Source organism: Rousettus aegyptiacus, unplaced genomic scaffold (assembly GCF_014176215.1).
Source record: "Rousettus aegyptiacus isolate mRouAeg1 unplaced genomic scaffold, mRouAeg1.p scaffold_m13_p_4, whole genome shotgun sequence".
Classification (NCBI taxonomy): domain Eukaryota; kingdom Metazoa; phylum Chordata; class Mammalia; order Chiroptera; family Pteropodidae; genus Rousettus; species Rousettus aegyptiacus.
Genome location: NW_023416307.1, coordinates 39,965,858 through 39,990,913, shown reverse-complemented (window position 1 = coordinate 39,990,913; position 25,056 = coordinate 39,965,858). Strand labels below are relative to the sequence as shown.

Here is a 25,056-nt window from a genome sequence, read left to right as displayed (position 1 = left end):
GGCTTGAGCAGTTTTTATAAGAGAGAGGGGCATATTGGGCATTGGAACTGATCAAGTCTGAGAGGTGAGGAGTGGATGGAATGGACATGACGGTGGGCATTGTAAGGATATTGGATTTTATTTGAAGAGAAATGGGAAGCTACTGAAGATTATGAGTGACATGATAGATCTTATTACTGCTGTTCCATAGATAATTATTTTTTAAAGCAGTTTTTAAGACAACAAACCCATATTATAGTTTTCTTTACCATGCAGGTTTTGTATACAGAGTTTTGAATTCTTTTTACTACGTCTGTCCAATATTCAATAAAAACTATTGAGTTTACTTAGTAAAACAGCAAAACCTCTTTCATAGACTGCTCTTGAATATATTCTAATAGATTGTATGTAGTTTAATGCCTATCTGCAGAAAACTGGGCCTTTGAGGAGAAAGGAGGACATGAACATTTATTGGGAACATTTTTGCTAGCCAGACAATTTACCACTATTACTTTTATTTAATCTCCACTCAAATTCATGAAATAGGTATTGCTACCTCCTTTTAACATATTTGGAAATGGTGGTTGGGCAGTTCTCAATGATTTGACCAGGTGAAAGAGGTAATATGTGGCAGAGCAGGGATTAGAAGCCTGGTCTCTGGTTACACATTTTATCTACCTCTCATCTTAAAAAAAAAAAAAAAACAAAAAAAAAAAACCAAAACCCAGCAAGCACCCTTTCAGTATGTTTGTGGATTTTTTTTTATTAGTTTCACTCTGATTTCTTCCTTATATTGAATAATTGTTTCCATTTATAACCAAATGTTTTAAATTTTTAAGTGATTGAAAATTAAAACTTTTGGTACATATACTAAAAATGTTGAAAGTAGAATTAACTCCTTGTGGTGTGGTGGTCCTTTTAAGTTTTAAATAGCTGAGTTCATTTAAGTGAAGTGGCTCTTGATTATGGTCTTGTAGGTTGGGTCAAGCATAAGGAAAATCTGTGAGAAAGCCACTTTTTAAGTTCAGGTTGTGATAGTATTAGCCGTGACATTTGATGAAGAGAAATTGTTCCAAATAGGATTCAGTTGCTTTGTGGACACAAACAAGCTCTTGAATAACCTGCTAACTATCTAGTTTAGTTACTTTAAGTGTATACCCCTCCCCAAAGAAAAAAGCAAAAACAGAAGGAAGGGAAAAAATGCCACTAAAGCATCTTTCATCGTTTTGTTGAACCCATATTATAAAATTAGTTCCTAATCACTGAGAATGATTAGGCTGCTTATTTATATTGTAACATTTTTAGGAGAGATTTACTTTTAAAGGGTTTCCTAAAGAATTCTATTGCATTACACTTTTTAATCCCTTAACACTGAACATAGTGTTCGGGAACAGAGATAAGTTGTACATGGCCCATTTTTTGGTTATATTGGATATTTTCATTTCAATAAACATTTATAATGCTTATTTATTATTCACAGGATTCTAATATTTCTGGATTTAGAATTTGAGTAGATAGTAAATCTTAGAATTAAGGGACTTCAGTTTTTCAATCTGTTTATGAAACTATCACATGACTGTTAATGCTAGTCACTATTATAAGTTCTTTAACTATGGAACTTAAAAATCTCATTTAATTATTTTTTGGTTTTGCCCTAGTAATCTTTGTTAAATTTGAGATTTCTTTATAAAAGATATATATGGAGAAAAGCAAATTTGAATTAGTTACCTTGACTACTGCTTGTTAGAAGTTCAATAATAAGTTTAGGAGAATCAGTTGAAATATGATGGCTAACAGTTTAAGGAGGTTATTTAAATTTTATTGCAGGTAATCAGGAATTAGCAAAAATAACTTTTTAATAGTCAAAACAGTCTTCTCTAAAACAAAGTCAAAACATTTATTCCATTTATAGTTATTGTCATCTCTTGAATAATCTAATCTGAGGATGGGGAGGAGAAAATCTTTTAAATTTCCATTAACAGAATACTTTTGTAAAAAACCTGTGAGGAAAGTCCTTTAAAAACATATGAAACCAGTTCGGATCTTCCAAGTATACTCACTGAAATATTTTTTTCAGGTGAATTGCTATTATATAAAACACCATTGGGTACGATAATTACATAGTAAAGTATTCTTTCACATTAGACTCGGTAGTAGTAGTACAGTGCCTTTTAAAGAGGAGTTCATTTTAACTATCATTCAGAGTGAAGGAAGTTTACGGATGAATGGTAAGAGCCACAGGCCTAACCATAAATAACTATTCTAAGAATATGGAAAGTTTTTGTTTAATTTTGCTTAATATTTGAAATTGTACACATTTGCTTATATTTTCTGGCCGTAGCCTGTACGTGTATTTGCATTTCCTCTGGGTTCCAAGTCTTATTAGGAAAGGAAACCCTGACTTTCAGTGCCCCCAGATTTACCACCTCTTTGTATTTAAAACTATAGATTGTCGTCATCTTTTTAAGAACAGACTAGTAGGACTACAAATAACATTTCTTGTTGAGTTACTTATCTTAAAAATAACCTATCCCCTTCTCCTCTCCTCTTCTTCCCAAAAAACTCTAAAGTTCCATTCCTAAACTAGCCTTTTTAGTTAGGGAATGTGTAATTGGCAATTTTCAGTCAGAATGCAAATTATTTACATTTGAAAGGTGAAAGGTCTATTGGTTACTTATTTAACTTTTCCATAAAAAAATGTGTGAAGAAATATTGCTCACAATTCACCTCCTACCTACAGTGCACACATAATTAGTCAATGGTTACACTTTTGCCCCTTTTTTTCCTCTTTCACTTGATGACAGTGTGGAATAAATAAGACTGTGCCTTGAAGTAAGACACCAGGGTTCATTCCTGGCTCTGCTCCTTTTTGGACAAGTCTGTCTTTAGATAAATTGAGCCCAGATGCTTGGTTTCTTCATTGGTAAGATGGAATCAATGATAACCACCTTGTAAGATTGTTAATAATTAAATATTTAGCACATAGTTGGCACACAGTAGGAGCTCATGTAAATGTTAGCTGCTGCTTTTCTGATTATGGTATTCCTTCTTTACCATTTACATAAAATTACTTGTTTCTCAGAGTATTGTTCTTCATGGACTTGTAAAGTACTTACTGTGTACTAGTTACAATTCTAAGAGTTTAACCTGAATTAATTCAGGCAACCTGTTTACAGATGAAGAAATTGAAGCACACAGAGGTTAAGTAATTTTCCCAAAGTCACACAACAATTAAGAGGCACAGGTAGGATTAAAATCCTGTCTAACTTGAGAGTCTGCACTCTTCACTAATCAAATACTGCCTCTGCAGGAAGAAGGGAAGAGGATTTTTAGGTATTTCTACTTAGATTCTTAGCCTAACTTTTTTTGCAGCATTTTGCTCCTAGGTGAAATTCTTCTCTAGAAATAGTAGGAAGTCTTGTTAGTTGAATTGATTTTTCCTGCATTTTTGACTTCAGACTTATAAGCTATGGAAAGGCCTTTCATAGATGTGCGGTTTGGGATATTGGTAACATTTGGCTTTATCAGATGAATACGATGTATCATATATGGAAAGTATGATTTTTCTGAACTTAAATTAGCTCTTCTAACTTTCTTCTGAAGTTAAACTGATAACCATATGGTAAACACGAAAATTAACCTACAGAGCTTTTAGTAAGGATTATGGGTGATCATTATAGTGTTTTCATTTTTAGAACATTTCCTTTTGTGAGCTATAGTCATCAACTCCTGCGATAACTAGAATTGAGTTAGAAATTGATTCCTTTAAAAAATAGAAAGACTTTGGTGTTCTAGAGTTCAGACTGAATTTGAAACTTAAGAGTTGAGAAGATGAAAATTCAGAAAAATAGAAATAATAAAATAGATATTAATTTTTTGCTTTAAAAAATATCACTAACATCATTTCTATTTTGAAATTGGTAGGATTTAGTTAATTATCATCAATTTCTATGTTCATTGTTTTTTTGAGGGAAATATTTATATGAGGAATTTCTTAACTTTATGATCATTGTTATTTCTGTTAGCGAGCCTTTCTGAATCCCTCTTCTATTACAATAGACTTTGTAGGTTCAGTAGTAAAATATTCTTGTCTATTCTATTACAAGAGAGCATTTCCTTCCTTTTCTCCCTCTCTCCTTTCTCCCTCCCCATTTTTGCTAAAATCAAAAACAATCAGAATATATCCTGTACTTTATACATTTTACTTTCTTAACAATATTGAATTTCCTTGAAAATTGATAATATCTAGTTTTCACATTTGAGTACTGAAGATTTTATTGCCCACTCTAGTTCCTTTTACATAGGTCTTAAAGTAAATGACATTGTACTACATTTGAGTGCTGAATCACTGTAGTTACCACATGTTTTTGCTCTTAGGAAGATGCCCACTGGGTTTGTAGTAGAAATAGAGAAAATCCACATGGTTTTTCCTTCCATTTCAGTTTTCTGTCCATCTTCTCATTCCCTATAAAATTATTTGCTGACTAAACACCCTCTTTCTCATCCTTAAGTTGATAGAAATTTAAGTCTTTGGTGCCATACTCTCAAAACACCTTGCCAGGTGTCCCCATATGGCGTGGGAGAAGAGGGTGGGAGTGTCACAACTCTCCTAAATAGATGGGAAAAGGTCAATTCTGTATATTCCACTCCAGTTTTACTCCGGGACAGCCTTTAAGACTACAGAATTGAGTACATTCGCCTTAGTAGGAAAACAGGTGTTAGGATTTATTCTAGGCACAGAGTGGACAGAGAAATGAGAATGTACGATCAGTACAAGAAGGGCAGGGTTCTTAATCACACTTTATAGGAACGGGATTGCGTATTACTACGTAGTCTAGCAGGACCCCATACTATCATTTTTCTGCCAGGTATCAGTCATTGGAAATGGGTAGCTGCAGCCCTTTTTCTTAAATCGATATTGCCCATATACTAGAATTTAAAACCAGTTTAAGTGTTATATTTACATATACATGAACATTATTTATTATACATACTTTTTTCAAATAAGAAATTACATGGAATTAAATAATTCACTTGTATAATTTTGTTATTTATGTGGGCAAGATTTTTTTATCTTTGTTCCCCCAATTTTCTAATGTCTTGCTGACAGGAAGTCATTAGAGTGAACAGCTCTTTTTGGTTTGCAAAATTGACTTAAGCTGTGTTTTTGCTTCATCTCTTTAAAAGTGATTCAAGTTTCTGGGAACAGTGCACTGAATTTTAATACTGTATGTTAAAACCCCAAATAATTCTGATTGTTTTGTTGCCTGTAACAGCAATTAAGAGAATGGGAAAAGGTTATACAAATGAATTGCATCAGGTTTAATTAAAAAGTAATTTCCAGGATGTGGAAATAGTTGTTATACTTATAGGCTAATCTCCAATACTTTGTACAACATTATCGAGTAGTCACTGATGATCATAGTGACCGCAGGTATTTCTGTTCTTCAAAGAAGGATTAAAACGTCAGTATACTACATCTCTCAAGGGATAAAGTTATACTAAATTCAAAAACTAGTTTTCAGTAACAAAAGTTGAAATCAAAGTAGTTTACTCTCAGTTAAAGAGTACATTAAAATAGATAGGTATCTTCCTGGGATTTGATTTCATCGTGGGCTTGTTGTAATTGAATAATAAGTCTTCAGGAGGTTTTTTTCAAAAGGGAAGAATCCTAGACATTGGAGAGATGTGTCGTGTAATAGAATATGAATTATCTGTTGTTCAGAGGTGGTAACAGGAGGTTAGTGAATTTATAGTTTCTCAATTTAAATGGAGGATAGGGGTTGAGATTTTAATTGTAATCCTAAACTGTAGGGTATTAACAGAGAGAGAGGAGTATGGCTGACCAGGTCAGACTCCGGGGCATAAACATTTTTCATATTCCTTGAGATAGGTATTTTTATATTTGATTTTGTGTAGTCTTATTTTTACTCTGTAATAGGTAGAAGTATATCTTTGGTAGTCTTTTTCCTGAAAACCCCAAAAGGCTTATAAGTACATACAGTAAGCAATGTGGTTTATGGAAAGATTATTAAGACTTGGATTAATGAGACCTTTCTGTGCTTGTCCCATTTCTACTAATAATAATCTGGGTGATTTTTAAACAAATTCTTAACCTTCTGGGGTTGAGGTTTGTGATCTCTCACTTTGGGCCAGATCAAAGATGCCGGGATTTTCAGATGTGTTGCCATTAATCTGTATCCTACTCACGTGCTTTCCCTCCCTTCATTTGCAGTAGTAGCTCAGAAAGAACCTACGTATTTTGCTGAGAGATGGTATGAGGATTTATGAGGGAGAATAATAATAGTGAGGAGGCTGACATTCCACAGGAGACCAGCTTGGGTGGGAGGGCAGGAAGAACCATGGTCCTTGATACTAGGAGAGTGGAGGGCCTAATTGCCCTCCTTCATTTTGCTTAGGGTTCAGGTCAAATGAGAAATGAATCTGTGAGAACATAAGGCAAGTGAGAAGAGGTTATTACAGTTGAAAGGCCGTGGTAGGCTCAGGCTTAAGGAAAAAGATGATTCTTTTAGAGGAGAAAAGGGAAACTCCTCTTGAAATTAACTTAGCTGGAAGGATGCAGCGTACTTTTTCATATTTCAGCTTCTAATTTGAGTAAACGTATTGGTTCCAGAACACCGCTAGGAGAAATGTAAGGTACTCATTTTTTGCTTTCTCACATTTGGTAAAAATAGCAAGAAAACAAGGTTGAATAGGGTTGGGAGGAGAATTGTACCCATATCCTCTTTTATAGTGGGTTTTAGGACTGCAACAAACACCTATTAATCTCATTGTTACCCAGGATCATTTGACTATTATGGCTGGCTAGATAATGTCACCTTCTTCCTTACCACGCCTTTGGAATTTTGTGCTTGGTCAAGGTTTTGAGACTACCTGTACTTCCCTCCTAGAGCCTTTACACAGTGTTCTCAGGATCCACTTTTAGAAGAAATGCAGGGTGGTTGAACTTCCTTTGCCTCTGTCCTATTTTCTTATCCAAAATGATACCAAATTTTGTGTTTCAGATTTTTATAAAAATTGTCTTTCTGATTCATAGTATATCAAAAATAAGTCAAACTAAAATGTTTTAATATTTTTATGGGGAAAAAGTATTGTTAAGAAAGATTAGTCAGGAATATAGAAATAGTGAGTCTTCTGTGATTTTACATAGTGTTTCAGTTTATTTTCTGGTTTCAATAGAACAAGTTGAAATCATCGCAGAAGGATAAAGTTCGTCAGTTTATGATCTTCACACAATCTAGTGAAAAAACAGCAGTAAGTTGTCTGTCTCAAAATGACTGGAAGTTAGATGTTGCTACAGACAATTTTTTCCAAAATCCTGAACTTTATATACGAGAGAGTGTAAAAGGATCATTGGACAGGAAGAAGTTAGAACAACTATACAATAGATACAAAGGTGAGTGTTTGCTTGTGACTTTAAATATTTTGAACCAAGTTTTCCAAAGTTGTATACTGCTTGTGAGAAGTAATCTATACATAGAACATAAATTGGGCAGATATGTCAATAGTTCTGTAGATCTTAGAATTACTTCAAAAAGTAATACACACTTTAAAAAATTTAAACAATACATAGTAGATGAATAAAGAAACAGTTAATAGTTTCTTCATCTTTTTCTTATTTATTTTCCTGAGGGAACCAATATTTAATAGCCCGGTATAGATCCTTCCTTGTCTTTTATGTTTGTATAGAAATATGTATACAATTTTTTTCTAAAAATGGGGGATTTTATGCATAAGTTATGCCCCAAAGTCATAAAAGTTACATTTTTTATTCCTAGAGATATGAGCAAATCACATTTGACAGAAGTATGTGAGGGCCTTTCTCTTTGTATGTGGTATTACTTAAAATTTTCGCTCTCTGATAAGTAAATACTGATAGATTTTTTTTTTTTTTTAATTTGAACAACTGGTATTGATATTGTTGAAGTTAGGATTGAATTGCAGAGTTTATGGTTTTTCTGATGCTCTTAACAAGTGATTGCTGTGGTAAAATGAACTCGTTGTAAGGGAAAAAGAATTTCTGTATGTAATACTTTTAATTTAGAATGCCCACTTAAAATATGGATATGCTCAGTAAAAATCCTTATCCCTACATAGGAATTTCTGATTTTCTGAATGTGTATGAATATGGGACATTTTTACATGAATAAATGAGACTTTTAAAAATCAAGTGCCCATCTATATATGTGTTCTCCTGTTCATGTTAAAAATGCTATTTCAGGGGCAAAGTAGTTTTGAATATTATAAGGGGAAAACATTTGTTAGAATAACATTGCTGTATGTCTTTGGTCTATTGAGATCATTTTTTTGATGGAACAGAAAGTGTCACCTTTTTTAGTTTAAGGAGTAACATAATAAAGTATGGCACAAATTTGATATTGCATTGTTATTTTTAAAGATCCTCAAGATGAAAATAAAATTGGAATAGATGGTATACAGCAATTCTGTGATGACCTGGCACTCGATCCAGCCAGCATTAGTGTGTTGATCATTGCGTGGAAGTTCAGAGCAGCAACACAGTGCGAGTTCTCCAAACAGGAGTTCATGGACGGCATGACAGAATTAGGGTGAGTATATAATTACAATAGGAAATTAAGTACATTACTATGGAGTTGAATTATGTTACAAATTTTTAAATGTACATTTATAAATTACTGGCCCACAAACATTGGTATTAGTAGAAATGCCTTAATATGCTAATTCCTTCCTATGTTACCCAGTTTTCTGGATTTTTCAAGTTATCTGTATATAGTCAGTACAGCTTGTTCCATTTGCATTGTACTTTTATCATTTGTTTCTAAGGGAGGTTCTCTAGAATATAAATTACTGTGCTTTAATATTTAATATGAATAAGTGAAATAAGCAAGTTTTATGTCCTAATGTGAGGCTGTGAATTCTGAATTTATAAACAAACTCCTAGAATTAAAAATCTTGCAAGTTATTAATCACTTTTTTTTCACTTTATACCTTGGCAGCTGATTAGGTAAATGTCTTGGGATAAATAGATCGAACAGTCATGGGTAGAGGTTTTACTTATGGCCTCTAGTTGTCTATTTAATGAGTCTGCAAAACTATTCAGTCTCTGGATAGGTAACAGGCTGCCCTTTGTTTTTAGTGCGTGACTGTTTAATAATATCTACCATTTGTTGAACATTTGTTTCAGGAACTGTGTTAAGTAAGTAGTTCACCTACCTCTTCACAATTACTTTGTATGGGAAGTAGTGTTTATATCACCATTTTAGAGATGAGGAAACTGAGGTACAGAGAAACTAGACTTAGTTGGTATTAGAGCCAGGATTTGAACCTAGGCATTCTGATCTTGAGCATGAGGGACATTGTAATCAGGGTCCAGACAAGACACACAAAAAATATATCAGTGATTTGAAAAGGGTAAATTTAAAAAAATTGTTCTATTGCATAATGGGGTAAAAGAAATCTCTGAGGTATAACAGAGTGACAGTTGCAAGAAGCTGCCACTACCCCTGGAGCTGAGGGATTTGAACAAGGAAGGAACCTAGAAACTTAAGAGATCTCCACAAGGCTGAGAAGGAGAGGGTGTGGCTACTGCAGAACACAGTGCCTTGTGATGCTTGCCTTGCCTGCTGCTCTGGTGAAGAAACTGGCTAGAGGCCACTTGCTGCAGAGCCTTGCGAGTTGCCACCATTGGTGAACATTGCTGGGACCTTCCACCATAGGAAACCTTTGCTCCCTGCAGAAAACAAACTGGGATAAGAAAAGTTCCTTCTTCCTCTTTCAGCCTTTCATTGCCCTCTATTGGTAGACTCTAACAGTGAGCCAGCAGGCAAGAAAAATGAAGTCTCACAATTTGTAATGTAGTCCACTACAAAGAGTCACAATGTAGGGCAAAGAAGAATGTGTTTAAAGCTGAGAAGCTATAAATTAATAATTGATTTAGACCCTATGTTCTATAGCCAAAACTAGCCCTGTTCTGAATTTGCTGGAATTTTCTATGCTAGGACAGTTTTCATTAGAACTCAACTTTTTTTTTTTTCTATTTTCTATTTGAATTAATGTAAAATGTAATAAACTTCCAAATCAAAATTTTAATTCACAAACTAATGATCTGGGAGACATTAAAAAAAGAAAAGAAAAATAAAAGCAACAATCAGAAGAAAAATGGAATGATTGGTTTTGTGGAATGTAAGAAATAGAGTATTTCTACTTTAAGGCTGTTTATTATGGGGAAAGTAAGACTTGATACTTGGACCCTTTTAACTCCTTGGACGTATAATGCTTTTCAAAAACAGAAGAAACTTAATATTGATTTGAGATAACTTAAGCTGGAGATGGTGGGGGCTCAGCTGATACTTAAAACTATGCTTTGTATATAATAAGTAAGTTTTGAAGAGAATTGCTTCCTGACTTAAGCAAGAAACTATACTTTCAGTTAGTTTGCAAGCTAGACATGTGATTTGTTACCATGTAAGAGTATATACCACAATTTAAACTGGTGATTTGCTATGTCGATTACATTCTCATCTGTCCAGTGCAGCTGATTTCTACAATTCAGTCATGTTAATAGTCCAGAAATTATGTAATTAAAATAGCTCATTTTTTAAAAAAATAGTAATTATTTCTAACATTTAATCACTCCAGACCTTTTCTTCCTCCAGCTAACCCCTTACTTGTTTATGTAATGTAAAAAGATGAAATACAACTATCTGATTTTTAAAAAGAAGTTTTATGAAATAAATATAAGCTGTCATAGGAATGAATAAGTTAAGTCCTTAATTTATAGTCAAAAAGTTTATCTTTTATAAACTTAATTTTACAATGTAGATGTGACAGCATAGAAAAACTAAAGGCCCAGATACCCAAGATGGAACAAGAATTGAAAGAACCAGGACGATTTAAGGATTTTTACCAGTTTACTTTTAATTTTGCAAAGAATCCAGGACAAAAAGGATTAGGTAAGAATTTTTAAAAATTATATTTGGCGTTTCAAATATATTCAACTACATTGACAGTGTCACTTTTGTTTTGCAATAGAAAGTTATATGTTTTGAGCATTAAGTCAACATGAAAATACCAGTTACTGAAAAACAATGAGAAACAACTTCTGGTTATTCAGAGAACACCGTGCACATTTCAATAATAGGGTTGGTAACCCTGGATACCATATGTAAACCATTGATTTTTTTTTTCAGAACTCCAATATAGAAAATAAATAGTTGTTAAAATTCCTTGAACATACGTACATACATTTGTATTTGTTTTTTAGAAGATTATTTTAGGATCTTAGGATCATAGGTATTTTGCTATGGATCTGTAGAAATAGCATTATAAGATTTCTGAGTCCTAGAATGCCAGATAAATCTATTCTTTTTTGGTTAGGACTTATTTGGAAACTAAGAGAAAAATAATTATCATTCATAATCTTATCTAAAAATAACTCCTGTTAACAGTTTAGATCAGTCAATTTATACTGTGTGTGATATCCATACATTTGTTTTGGGGATGACTAGGGGATAAAAGCTACAGTGAAATTTACAGTTTACCCAGAAAGACTGGACAGCAGGGGATAATACAAAGTAATAAATGCATGTGCGGGTTTTAGATAAAAGTAGAAATGAGTAAAAGCAGAAATGGTTGGGAAATGCTTCCTGAGCAAGGTAGTATGTAAACTAAAAGGGAATATGAAAGGTGTTCCAGCGAGAGGATAATTATGAATAAAGGTCTGAAACTTGGGAAGTAAGCTTGGCTTCTTTGCAGAACCTAGAAAACTTCGACTTTATTTTAGTGAGACAGCTTTAAAGATCAGTAATCACAGGCTTCTTTTAAAAACAATATGTAAAGGTTTAAATTGGAATTTGTGGGCAGTGGGGAGGCACTGAAGATTTTGATGATGGCAGTAACTTCCATTTAATATGCACTTTCAGTATCCCTAGCAGTGTGCTAAGTACTTTACTGCAACATTTAACTTTTAACAGCATTCTTTCATTCAGTAATTCAGCACCTGTCATATGCCTGATACATAATGATAGGGTGCTAGCTATTTTTTATTCTTATTTTGCAGATGAGGAAACTGAGGTATAGGAAGGTAAAATAATTTACCTAATGATGGAAGTGAGTTTGTTTTTGATATTGAAAATCCAAGAGCTGAAGAGGCTAATAGGGGCCTCTTGTGCTAATCCTTCTTTATATTTTAGATTAGAACGGGGAAGAGCAGTGAGAAAATGGTTATGTGAATAGGGATTAGAGCGAGGACGTCACTGAAAGCTAGTGAAGGGATGAATGTACATTTGTATTGGCGATTTGGGCCTGAAGAGTGACTAAACATAAATTTGATTAAAGGTTCACAGAGTATCTGTAAAGCAAAATTCTAAATAATGAAATCTCCTTTCTAACTGGTTCTTCAGTTTAGGTTAGATTTTATTTTTATAGGAAAATCCCTCATTTTGCCAGCAAAATAAGCCGGGATACCTAGGATTGGTTTCTGTATCTTCTATCTGTGGCTGCCAGTTAACTGGGCTATTTTTTCTAGTTTCCTTTTTCCTGCCCATAAATACAAGCTGATTAAAGTCTTTTATTATCATGTACATAGTAAAAAAATTATTTTTGTCTTGTTTAGAAATATAGCACAATGTTTTGATAAAATTTAAATGTCATGAATATCAATGGTGATTTAAAGGAGTCGAACATATTACTTAGTTATATCCCAATCCCTTACAAAATAAATGATGTTTTGGGGTGACTACGTGGTCTTGATATTGAATCTTAGTTTTTACTATACAGTGAAAATCATAATAACATTTTTATAGCTATTGAATATATTAATATGGTAAATTGGAATATCAGATAACAGGAAAAATTGAGAAAAAAATTATGCAGATTATTATCTAATGAGTATCGAGCTTAGGAAAATATAATATTGTTTAATGGGTATAGAGCTTTTGTCTTGCAAGAGAGTTCTGAAGATTAGTTGTATAGCAATGTGAATGTACCTAACACTAAGCTGTACACTTAAAAATGGTTAAGGTGGTAAATTTTATTTTATATGTATTTAACCACAATTTTTAAATTGTTTAAAAAGAAAAAAACCCAAACCATAGAATGTATTATAGTGAGACCCGATGTAAAATATGAACTTTCTCATCAATTGTAAGAAATACCACACGAAAGCAAGATGTTAAAAATACTGGAAATGGGGGCAAGGGAGAAGTCTATGGGACTCTGTACTTTCTGCTCAATTTTTCCATAAACTTAAAACTAAAAAATGTCAGTTTAAAAAAAGAAAATGTAACAAAAATAAATCAGTTTCTCTTTTTGTTTTGCATTGGTATTAGGTATCAGGAAATGTAATAACTTGCTTAGTTGGAGAACTTAATTAAAAAGAAAACAGTTCTTTTGACAGCCTCTCTAAGGGTTTGTAGGGCTCATATTATAAAGTATTTTGCAGAGAGGAATTAGAAGATGGTGGGAGAGGAGGTGAGGCCCATAACAAACTGGCAAAGAGTGACAGTGACAGCACTGTGGTATATTAATAAATGGCTGTGCTGACGTTTTCCATTTTTTCTCATTTTCTATAATCTTATGTCTGTGACATCAGGATAGGAGACTTCCTCTATCACCGTCTGCTTCAGTCCTGCCATTTCTAATAGTCTTCTGAATTAAATTTGGAAGGGATTTCATAAGTCCTCTGTTAAATCTAACCTATCCAAAGTAGCATCCATACCTGATGCTCATTTAGCTTTTACTTTTGAACATACAGGAATTGGGGACACATAGTTTTAGGAAGTGGTTCATTATCTTCACAGAGTACGCTTATTTGTTATACTGTTCTTCCTTTATTTATTAAGTTAACATCTTTGTCTTTATAGCTTCTGTTGCTCTTATTCTTTACTGCAGCACAGAGGAAGTCTAACCTTGAAAGATAGCTATCACTTACCCCTTCTTTTTTTCCAGGTTAACATTCCAGTTATTTTAACTATTCTTCATTTGAGGAGACCTTTGTTATTCCTGTTACTGTCCCCCCTAGACACATTTCCAGCTTCTAAGTCTCTCTCAGATTAACGCTCTTAAAGCTGAACATAATACTCCAGAAGGAAGCTATTTAATGTAGAATACCATGGGTCTGTTTTTTTTTTTTTTTTTTTTGGTGAAACTTTTTATTTGATCAAAAATTACATTTGTTCTTTAGCAGTATTGCCATTTTAGGACCATCCTGAACTTTAATTAAAGTCTATAGGTTATTGTGAACTATAGTTCAGTTAAAATCCTATACCTGTGCAATTGATTTAAGAATTTTTAATGTTTGTTAAGCATTTACTTTAATACTTAAAATAATTTTATAGAGTATTTTTAAAGCATATTTTCATCTATATAATCATATTTGGTTCTTGTAACAATCCTTTGAGCTAAGTGAAAAAAAACCCATGTTATTCTCTTCTTGTAAAGATGAAGGAATTCATGGTCAGAAAGGCTGACTTACTAAGGTCATATAACTTTAGAGTTATATGAGAACTGGGACTCAGCTGCAGGTCTTCTGATTCCAATTTCTGTATTTTTATTACACTAAATAGTGCTATTTCTAAGTAAATTAAAACATTGTGAGTAGGATTTTTAATCACCATTCCATCCTCCCTAGTGAGTTGGCAACATTCTGTTTCCCTTAGGGTCAGTGTTTGGATCCAGTCTCAGTTCATTTTCATGTTCATCTGGCATACAATTGGTCATCCTTTATGAAATCTTACATTGCCCTGTTGATTCTCTTTGAAAGAATGACACCACATTTTTAATTTTACTAAAGGGCTTAAAGATTCATTCTGTAAGCATCTCAATTTTTGACAATACTGTTATTAGAACTTTCTTGACTATTTTCCTTCTAGTCTAACTTTGTTTCTTCTTACCTTATTTGCTCTCTTTCCAATATTGCTTCAGAATCTATAATAATAATTTTAAAAATCATTAAAAACAAATAATAGTAAGTACTCATTATTTACCAGGCACTGTTCTAAATAAGTTATATGTATTAACTCATTTAATCCTTACAACAGCCCCATGAGAGTAGGTACTATTATTTTTGTTTTAAGCTGAATTACAGAGAGGTGAACTCAGTTGCCTAAGATCACTTAATTAGTGGTAGAACTGGGATTTAAGAGGCTAAACTACTATGTTAACTACTTCTCTAGCAAGGCTGTTCTCTCTCTCATGCAGACATTTTTGTCTAAGGGCTGTTTTTTTCTGTGCTTGTGGCAATTGACAGTTTATCTCTTTTCAACTTAATCTTTGTGTTTCAACTCTATAACTTATTAATCTTTTTGAGTATTACTTTTTCACTCAAAAACATTAATTGACTGCTTACTCTGAGAACATGGAGTCAGGAGCATCTTAAGTTTGTCTGGGTGAGTTTGCAAAGCCTTCACAAAAATTATAATTTTTGAGCCTTGTAGAATATATGTTTTAAAGGCCAAAAGAAAAAAAAGCCATCTCTAATATAGAGAGAGTAGCATGTTCAGTTGCTCAGAGGTGAGAGACATAGCACCTTTGAGGTACTGCAAGTAAGTTCATTTGACTAAAAGTAGATATTATCTGACGGCAGGAGGAAATCATTGTATATTAAAAAACTTTTTAATATAGCTGTTTTAGGTTTATAGCAAAATCGAACAGAAGGTACAGAGTTTTTCTATATAAACTCTGCCAGAGTGGCAAATTTGTTATAGTTATACATACATTGACACATTAGTACCCAGAGTTTAAGTTTACTTTAGAATTAATGCTTGATGGTGTACATTCTTTGGGTTTGGACAAATGTGTAATGATATGTATTCATCATTATAGCATCATACAGAGACGTTTTACTGCGCTAAAAATCCTCTGTGCCCTGCTTACTCATTCTTTCCTCCATCCTAAACCCTGGCAACCACTGACCTTTTTACTATCTCCATAGTTTTGCCTTTTTCAGAATGTCATGTAGTTGGAATCGTACACTGGGTAGCCTTTTTAGATTGGCTTCTTTCACTTGGTAATATGTATTTATTATCCTTTTCATGGATCATTAGCTCATTTTGTTTTAGCACTGAATAATAATCCTTTGTCTGGATGTACCACAATTTATATTCACTTTCTGAAGGACATCTTGATTGCTTCCAAGTTTTGGCAATTATGAATAAAGCTACTGTAAACATCCACATGCAGGTTTTTGGGTGGACATAACTTTTCAGTACATTTGATAAATACCAAGGAGTACAATTGCTGGATCTTGTGGTAAGAGTATGTTTAGGTTTATAAGAAACTGCCAAACTGTCTTCCAAAGTGGCTGTACTATTTTGCATTCCCACCAGCAGGAATGAGAGTTTCTATGTCTTCACACCCTTGTCAGCATTTGGTGTTGTCAGTGTTTGGGATTTTGGCGATTCTAAATGGTGTGTAGTGGTATCTCACTGTTTTAATCATTTGAAGAATTTTAATATGGAAGTGACACCAAATTTATATGCCACAGAGTTCCATCTGAAAACAGTGTTGTCCTTTAAAAGGAGTGGAGGTGGAGCTAGAGGAAGAGAGACTGCTTATGAATCTGTTGCTGTGATTAACTAGAAATAAAGAGGACCGTAGTATAGGGTCCAGTGGGAGAGAGAAGCCAAAATGAGAGAGCTTCAGTTGGAAGTATGTAATGAAGAAGGGAGTTTCTCTAGCGATTCTCAATGTACTTAGGGGATATTTGGAATTGGGGGCAGGTGGAGGTGGGGTGTGTTTTTGGTTGTCAGAATGCCTGAGGATTTCTTCTGGCATTAGCAGGGTGCCACATGTCCTGCAATGCATAGGACAGTTCCTCACAATGAGAAATTTCATTGGGAAACACTGTAGAGTGATGACATTCATTGAGAGAAATTGAATAGCAGGTTTGTGGAGGTATGATAATGAGTTCAGTTTGAACTCTCTTCGATACCAGTTTAAGATGTCCTTAGGCAATTAGATACATGAATCTAGAAAAGTAGATATAAATTTCAGATTTAGGAGTTGCTAGAGATGGTTGAATAGATAATGTTTAAAAAAGTAAAGGTCTGAAAAATCTACTGAGGGAAGTAGAAGTGGTTATTGCTGACATACAGTGTTGTAGAACACCAGTGGTTAATGGATGAATGGAAGGAGTGGATCCTGTAAAAGAATAAAAAGGCCAGAGGGGACAGAGGAAAGTCAGCGGTGTGTTATAATTAAAGCCAAAAGAAGTGACAATTCCATCCAGGGGAGTGTGCTCAATTCTGTCAAATATGACAAGAGCTAAGTAAACTAAGGACATAAAAGTGTGTGTTTGGCACCTGGAAGGATCTGGTCACCCTCCAGAGATTACTTTCAGTGGGATGAGTGGCAGAGGTGGACACTAGTTTATAGAATTAAATAGTGTGTGGGAGGTGAGGAAAAGGGGCAATGAATGTAGATTACAAAAAGTTTTCTTCTTTTACAGCCTGAACTTTCAAACATTATACATGTGTACTACTGCCCTTGTCATATTTTCATGTTAGTGTATCAGCTGACAGGTGGGCGTTTGTAGGTGTCTCATGGTTTGCGGTTATTTGAATATTTCATTTTCTCCTTATTTTATAAAAATTAGTTAAAGAGGAAAAATACTAACATGAATAATCTTAGGAAATTATTAAGCATACCAATAACAGCAATTTTTCTGTACTTAAGCTAGACAATTATATGTTTATTTGGTAAAGAAAAGAACACAAAGAACGTGGAAGGAATGTTGGGTATAGAGAGCTTTAAAAGACTGCAAAGATTCAAAAGGAATTGCGAGTAGGAATTGGTGTCATATTTTTTACTTCTCTTAAAACATGGGGATCTGAATTTGACTTTCAGACATGTTTTAGGAGCACATTATGTAAATAAGTAGAAGACTCCATGTACAAGGTTATCTTTGAAGGGAAGGAGAAAGAGGAATGAAACATTCTTTTTTAAAGATAGGTAATGAGCTGAGCTTGTTTCTTTGTGGAAGGGGAAAGCCAGAAGACAGCAAAGTTGAAGATATAGGGAGGGAGAGGAAAATTAATAGATAATAGACAGATTCTTTGAAGAGTGAGGATAGTATTGGATCCAGAATAGTGTTCTGGGGCTTACCTTTGGATAGGAGGGGAAAAAGTACCTGTTACATTGAGTTTGAAGACAGAAATAATGATGGATTTGAAGGTAAGTACATTTGCACGTGGAACCATAGGAAGTTCATTCATTCTCCGGTTTCTGAATGCTTGCTGTGTGTTTCAGTCTTCTAGTTTGGGTATATATAGTCCCTATCCTTGAAGAGGTTAAGGTCCAGTGAAGATGAGGAATTTTTTATGGGCTACCTATTTTTCTTTGAGTTAGGATGTGAACCTTTTTGGAGTCTTTCCTAGTCTCTCATGATTCCTCACATTATCAAGAGCGATTTAGAGATCATATCCAAAAGGACTTTTAAGTTACTTGAATATAATTTTTCCAGACCTAGTAAATGTACTCTTAAAAGTTTGATACTTTCTTAACTACTTTAGTTCTTTGAAAAAGATAGGTCTTTCTCTCTGTCATATGGCAGGCGTAGTTCTTTGTTATGGGGCAGTGTTGCTTTTTTACGCTCCTCTTCTCCAAATCTAGTTAAATAATATCATTTCATCAAACTTTTTAAAAAAGCAGATCTTAGTTTATTAATTTTAATTTTTAAATAAGTATTCTTAATAGTCTTCTTGAGGACAGCATCAGATAGCTAACAACTGGGAGTGTAAGACTGATTAGGATGGTGGGTAGGAATTCTCTGCATTACAACCTATATGTGTACAACAGCGGTTTTCAACGGGGGGCAATTTCGACCCCCAGGAGACCTTTGGCAATGCCTGGGGACATCTCTGGTTGTCATCACTAGGGGTAGGATGGAGCTATTACTGGCATAAAGTGGGTAGAGGCCAGGTGTGCTACTAATGTTACAATTCATGAGACAGCTACCCACAACCAAAAATTATATGGTTCAAGTGTCAAAAGTGCTAAGGTCAAGAAACACTGGTACGCTTTAACTAACATTTGAATACTTATGAACTAGTCCAGCATGCTTATCTGCAGTATCTAGTTGAACCTTCAGAAACCCCCATGAGGTAAGTGATATCCTTCTTGCCCTAAAGGAACCATTCATTGGCAGTGGAAGCTGGATACAAACCTTGGGCTTATCTCTTTAAGAAAACTTTAATATATAAATATTCATGACACAAGTTCTTTTTTTAAGGTTATCTTTGATCTTACATGTTTTGTTTTGTTTTTTTTTAGGGACAAATTTTCATGGCATTTGAAATACATAATTTATTTTTAATATTACAGATCTAGAAATGGCCATTGCCTACTGGAATTTAGTGCTTAATGGAAGATTTAAATTCTTAGACTTATGGAATAAATTTTTGTTGGTAAGTTCATGTTTTCTGCAGTTTGATGTTTTCTCTAAAATTGTAATTCTTTCGAAGATAAATTAACATTTTAAAAGCATAACTGACTCATCTCAGAGATGGTAATGGACAGAAATTTGGTTACCAGAATATTATTACACAAGTTGTTTTGCATTCTTGTATTTAGCATCATTTGGACTTTTTAAAAAACTTTTTAGTGACTGGATTTTATCTTTTAATAGGAACATCATAAACGATCAATACCAAAAGATACTTGGAATCTTCTTTTAGACTTCAGTACAATGATTGCAGATGACATGTCTAATTATGATGAGGAAGGTAATGAAAATCTTTACCCTACCAGTTTGTTTGTGTTTGTTCTTACCTGCCTCCTTCTATCGCACTCTTAAACTTCTCCTCTTTTTCTTGGAGTGCTGTTTCACTCTTCTAAGCTGTTATTTATGCTTTTCTGAATGTATGAAAGAACTTCATCCTCTTTATCAATCTATATTGTTCATAGTCACATTTTCCAGAAAAGCATGATTAATTTTTATTTATTTTAGATTTTCAATTTACTTTAGGAACCTCTTATCTTAACGTACTTTTTTTATACTTGTATGATTTTTATTGATCTCTCATCTGTGAAGCTAATTGAAACTTGAGTGAGTTTTTCTAATTTGAAATGGAGTTTAGCTGCCTACTGTAGTACTATTAACATTCTATAAATATTCACTGATTGAATGTTTTTCTGTTATTTCTTTATGTATGTATAAAGATGATGCTACCATCTACTACTTATTTTTCTTTTGTTTTTCTAGAAGTGATTTACCTTCATTTCTTCACACATACTTACCTAGTCCCCCTTCAGAATTAGCAGGATGTTTTTGAGAATATTGACTAGACATAGGTAATTCTTTTAAAAAATCTCCAGTGATCTTGGCCTCCTTAGAAGTATCCTGGAGCCATTTAATCTAATCAGAGATGATGTTATTTTATTCTTCGTTTTCATTGTCATTTATAGTGTTCACTAAAACGTAAGAAATGTCTAATCCTGCTTATGACTGATAATTGTGCTGTTAGGCCTTACATGAAACTTGGAGAACTTTCTGATTTAGAGGTTAGCCTGTGGCTATACAGAGGCATGCATATATGCAATTTGAAATCGTTTAGTAATTATCATGAAATAGGGTGGATTTTGATGCTTGCTGTTAATTTTCTTTGTAAGATTGCCATAAAATGCCTGAAAATTTGTTTTCTCCTACCTACTATGCTTTCGGTTTTGGCAGTATGCCATCATTTCATGCCCATTCCTTAGGCTGCCAGTTTTGACCAAATTACTTCAATGGCCTGACTTCATTGGCTTTCAGAAAACTGTAATATTGATTGAGTACCAAAAGAATTATTTTTATCATTCAAGGGATGATCAAGTATCGGAATAATAGAGCAGAGAGAATATAAGGAAGACTTTTGGTAGAAACTCCAAAAAGCTAGGATTGTGGAAGCCCCTATCAGTGAGAATATTTATAATGATATACTTTAACTATTATGGGGAAGATACTTAAAAAATGAATTCTATTAAAATATTAGTCTTATTTCTCCTTTTTTTTCCTTTCTTCCATATATTTTTCCCTCCCAGGAGCATGGCCTGTACTTATTGATGACTTTGTGGAATTTGCACGCCCTCAAATTGCTGGGACAAAAAGTACAACAGTGTAGCACTAAAGGAAACTTCTAGAATGTACATAGTCTGTACAATAAATACAACGGAAAATTGCACAGTCAATTTCTGCTGGCTGGACTGAACTGAAGATCAATCCTCGCAATTCAGACTGAGGGTTGAGACAAAACTTTAAGGATACATCTTGGACCATATCGTATTTCATCCTCCTAATGGTGGTTTGGGCTTGTCTTCTAGTCTGGGCCGCTCTAAACATTTATAATTCCAACATTGTGGATTTCATCTTATATCTGTGGACCATCCTAGTTTATTCTCCCATAAGTCTTAGAAGCTTTATGATGATTATTTTGAGGTTTCCATTCTTGCATAAAGCACAATGCTGTCTTCATCAGAAAACAGTTTGGCATAAGAATTAAACACATGAACATCACAAACAACTTATAAAAACTTCTTAAATATATGCTTTGGGCTAGTTGCAAAGACTATGCTGATAGCACTTCCAATGAGAGTGATATATTTAAGTGTACCAGATCTGGAATGGTGTTTCGGTTTAGGGGATTTTTTTTTTTTTTCTGGCAAATCACAATGTATTGTTAATGTGAGTAGAAAATCTGATGGAAAAAATGTCAAAATAACCAACGTGAAAAATTTTTAGGATAACTTTGTGTGCTTACCTGAAAAATTTATTGTGTTTCAGACCCTCGATTTCAAAAGGTTCCACAGAACTAGTCTGCACTTATCTTACCCATGTTTATATATAATTGTCCTACAGGGAGCTTTTATTTAGAAAATGTCTGCATAATGTTGGATTCCACTCCTATCTACATTATGCACTACATAATTGGATTTTATTATGATTTTGAAATGCTTATATGCCTGGCAAATAAGTTAAACTATTTAATTTGTTTTGAATGTGTTAGATTGCTACACAATACAGTATTCTAAATTTAGGCATGAGGGTTTATTTTTTATTTTTATTATTATTTTTTTGTCAGCACACTATGGAACACAAATGAAATTCTCTTAATTTATAAGATGATAGTAGGAATTAAATTTTGAAAATGGTCGCGATGAGCCATGAAGTTCAATCCTTATAGGTACTGTTCTTTCATACAAATAGTCCATTTTTGATGACTTCTTATTTTGTTGAAATTGCTTTAACTGCTAATCACTGTGGTTGCCAAATACTTACTCAAGGAGCAAAGATTTTCAAGCAGGCATGCACTTGATGCAAAATACCAATCTGGCTTCTATTTTCTTAAATTATTTAGTCTCTTTAACTGTTTTTGTTCCACTCAAATTAGCTCAGTTTTCACATTGAAGCAGAATTCTATCTTGTATGTATGATTTTTATTACAAGACCTAGGAGCTGCTTTCATGCTGAAAATGCTCATTTCCCTGTTCACTTCCTGACACGTGAAGAAGGGTTTATTGCTTTTTAAAACATTTCTGTAAGGCAGGTTAAAAAATATAAAACTTCAAATATTGTATGCTTATGGTCTGTAGCAGGAATAGATTTTGCTTGGTGTATCCAGGCAGTCGCTGAGGTCTAATGTTAAAATTATCCAAAAAATGTACTTAAGATTAGCAGTACATTTTATGTAGATGTGAAAAAGATTTTAAGAACAGTGACATATTATTAAAACTACTTTTTATTTACATGATTTTGAAATTGACTAGAAAACTTTCCCCATGGATATTATATTAATATTCTAATCATAACTTTAATTCAAGAATACAATTCTACCAACAGAAAATTTTGAAAATTTCTATTCAGTTTACTGGAATTGGTTTGTTTTTTTTTTTTTTTAAAAAAAAAAAAGGAAGAAAAAAGAAGAATTCTGCTGCTTTCAAGTATTTCTTGATTTCATATTTGTAAATATAAAGAGGAACTTCAATTATGAAAAATTTTAAAAGCTATATATATGTAATATTTTGTTTCCTGTCTTGAAGATTTGAGTTATGGTATTGTTTTCAGATTGAATAATTAATTTGAGTATGCTGTGTTTTGATATGAGATCCCATTAGCTTTTTTCCCCCAATATAAATTGTTTTTCATAAAAGTCTGATATTGGTTCATGGCCTAGTGCCTTGGGTTTTACAGACTTTTTCTTTTAGATGCAAGACCTTTTCAACAAAATAGTATTGGTCATCAGTTTGGTACTAGACATTTATAATTACTGTGTAATTATAAACAGATACATAAATCTTTTGAGTATAATTATGTAGCATAAAAGGTAAGGTTCGCTCTATGATGGCATCTTAGAATTAATACTATGACTAGGGCTGAAAAGAGAAGACTGATTTAATGTGGTGTGATTATTCTGAGGATAAATGTCTGGTTACAGGGAATATTTTGTACTAACAAATGCTTATACACATGGCTTTGTGTGTGAGTGAATGTGTGTGAGTGTGTGTGAAAGAGGTTGAAGGAGACACACTCACACACACACAACTTGAATTGCTTTAAGTCATTAGTGTTTCAGTCTTCATTCTGGTAAACTCCCCATGCTGATTGTTTTGAACTGAACCACAGGTACAGTTTCCTTTTTGCCAAATGTCAAAACAGGTACACATTTTTAAATGTAATGCTTCTTAAATAGTAAAGTGTATGAAATTAGAAGTGCCCACATATAAAAATACTTGAGATCAAGATTATCTTTAGTGACTATCATCTGCATATCTCTGTAAGTTCAATTGTGTTTCTTAACAATCCCTGTCATATTACCAACAGAGGCAATAAAAGCTTCAGTAAAATTTCCATGACTAAATCTTTTCACATATTATTTCAGTGTAATATTTTTAAAGACTAAAATATACCTGAAAACTTTTCCCGGAAGAATAATAATTCATGGAAAGATCATTGTAATGGCAAGTTTTAGGGAGGAAAGACATGCCAACTCTTGTTTACTACATTTAAAATGTTTACAACTATACTGGGCTGCTTTATTTAATTAACAGTACTGTAGTTGTGTGATATGGCATTGTAAGTATGTGTTCTTCATTAGACTTTTAAAAAGTTTTAATGAGAGAAAGTAAACTTAAATAACAGGGGAAATCTTTTATATAATATCCTTACTGGGGAATTCTTATTTAAGCAAGGTATACTATTTTTTTCTTCCTCAAAAATTTAAGTGAATGAAGTGTTCATCTATTTTTTATTTGATGATAATCAAGAAGTTGGAGTAGCTGTAGCTAGTTTAACGTGCACTTTGCTTAGATTTTTAAAACATATTATTAAGACTACGTATTGTAAACCTGTAACTTTTACATATGAATGACAGAAGAAAGTAAAGCCTAATGAAAGAATTTTCGAATAAAAAAGGAAAGTGGTGCTGGGGAAGTTTATTATAGTTCACAGAGTATGCCTTTGTAAACCTGAACCAACTTTTAGCAAGAATTAATTTCTGTAGTTCTAAATGTCAAATTGTGTATATTTAATAGTACTTATTTGGCACCTCAGCAGTTTAAATGTTACTTTATACTTTTAACAATATGATTTATATTGAATACATAGATGTTTTGATAAGATTTTATCAAATTTGATAATGTAATGGTAAAATGTTTTTAAAATGTGAACTATTTAACATATATCTTAATAACTGAGGACACAATACCTGAATTGTGATTTCTACATAATGTGATAATTAGGGTTCAAATTATGGCTCATCATTTAATTGATTATAAACAAGTATATTCTGAACTCTTTACTTGCCTCCATTTTTACAATCATATAGCAATAATTTTTATTTATAGAAATGTGATGAAGTTATATATCATGATACCTTTACCTTTGATTTCTGAGGGGAAGGGATTTATATTTTATAGTTAAGATAAATTTGAAAATTCCTAATAGTACAAATCCCCTTTTCCAGGTTTATCCTATTTGTAGCCATTTTGGTTGAATACTTGGCTTGATTTGTACCTGATTCTGGAGGCAGATAGTGCTGTTTTTTTAAACTCAATACAGTTACATAAATGGTTTTACCAGAGCATTCTTGCCATCTTATTTTCTTC

General features: G+C 33.2%; 1 protein-coding gene across 3 annotated transcripts in view; it reads left to right on the top strand.

Annotated features, from left to right (window-relative positions):
* Positions 1-24,742, top strand: part of DCUN1D1 (defective in cullin neddylation 1 domain containing 1) — a 28,025-nt gene extending 3,283 nt beyond the window's left edge. For 2 of the 3 annotated variants that reach the window (XM_016138012.2, XM_016138011.2), the window contains exons 2-7: positions 7,180-7,396; positions 8,399-8,567; positions 10,801-10,931; positions 19,300-19,382; positions 19,604-19,700; positions 20,998-24,742. In XM_016138012.2, coding sequence (XP_015993498.1) covers positions 7,180-7,396; positions 8,399-8,567; positions 10,801-10,931; positions 19,300-19,382; positions 19,604-19,700; positions 20,998-21,077 — 777 coding nt within the window. In that variant the 3' untranslated portion in view covers positions 21,078-24,742. Of the gene's footprint in view, positions 1-741; positions 6,637-7,179; positions 7,397-8,398; positions 8,568-10,800; positions 10,932-19,299; positions 19,383-19,603; positions 19,701-20,997 lie in introns of those variants that run through there. The other variant, XM_016138013.2, reaches the window with a different exon arrangement.
* Positions 24,743-25,056: the final 314 nt, after the last annotated feature.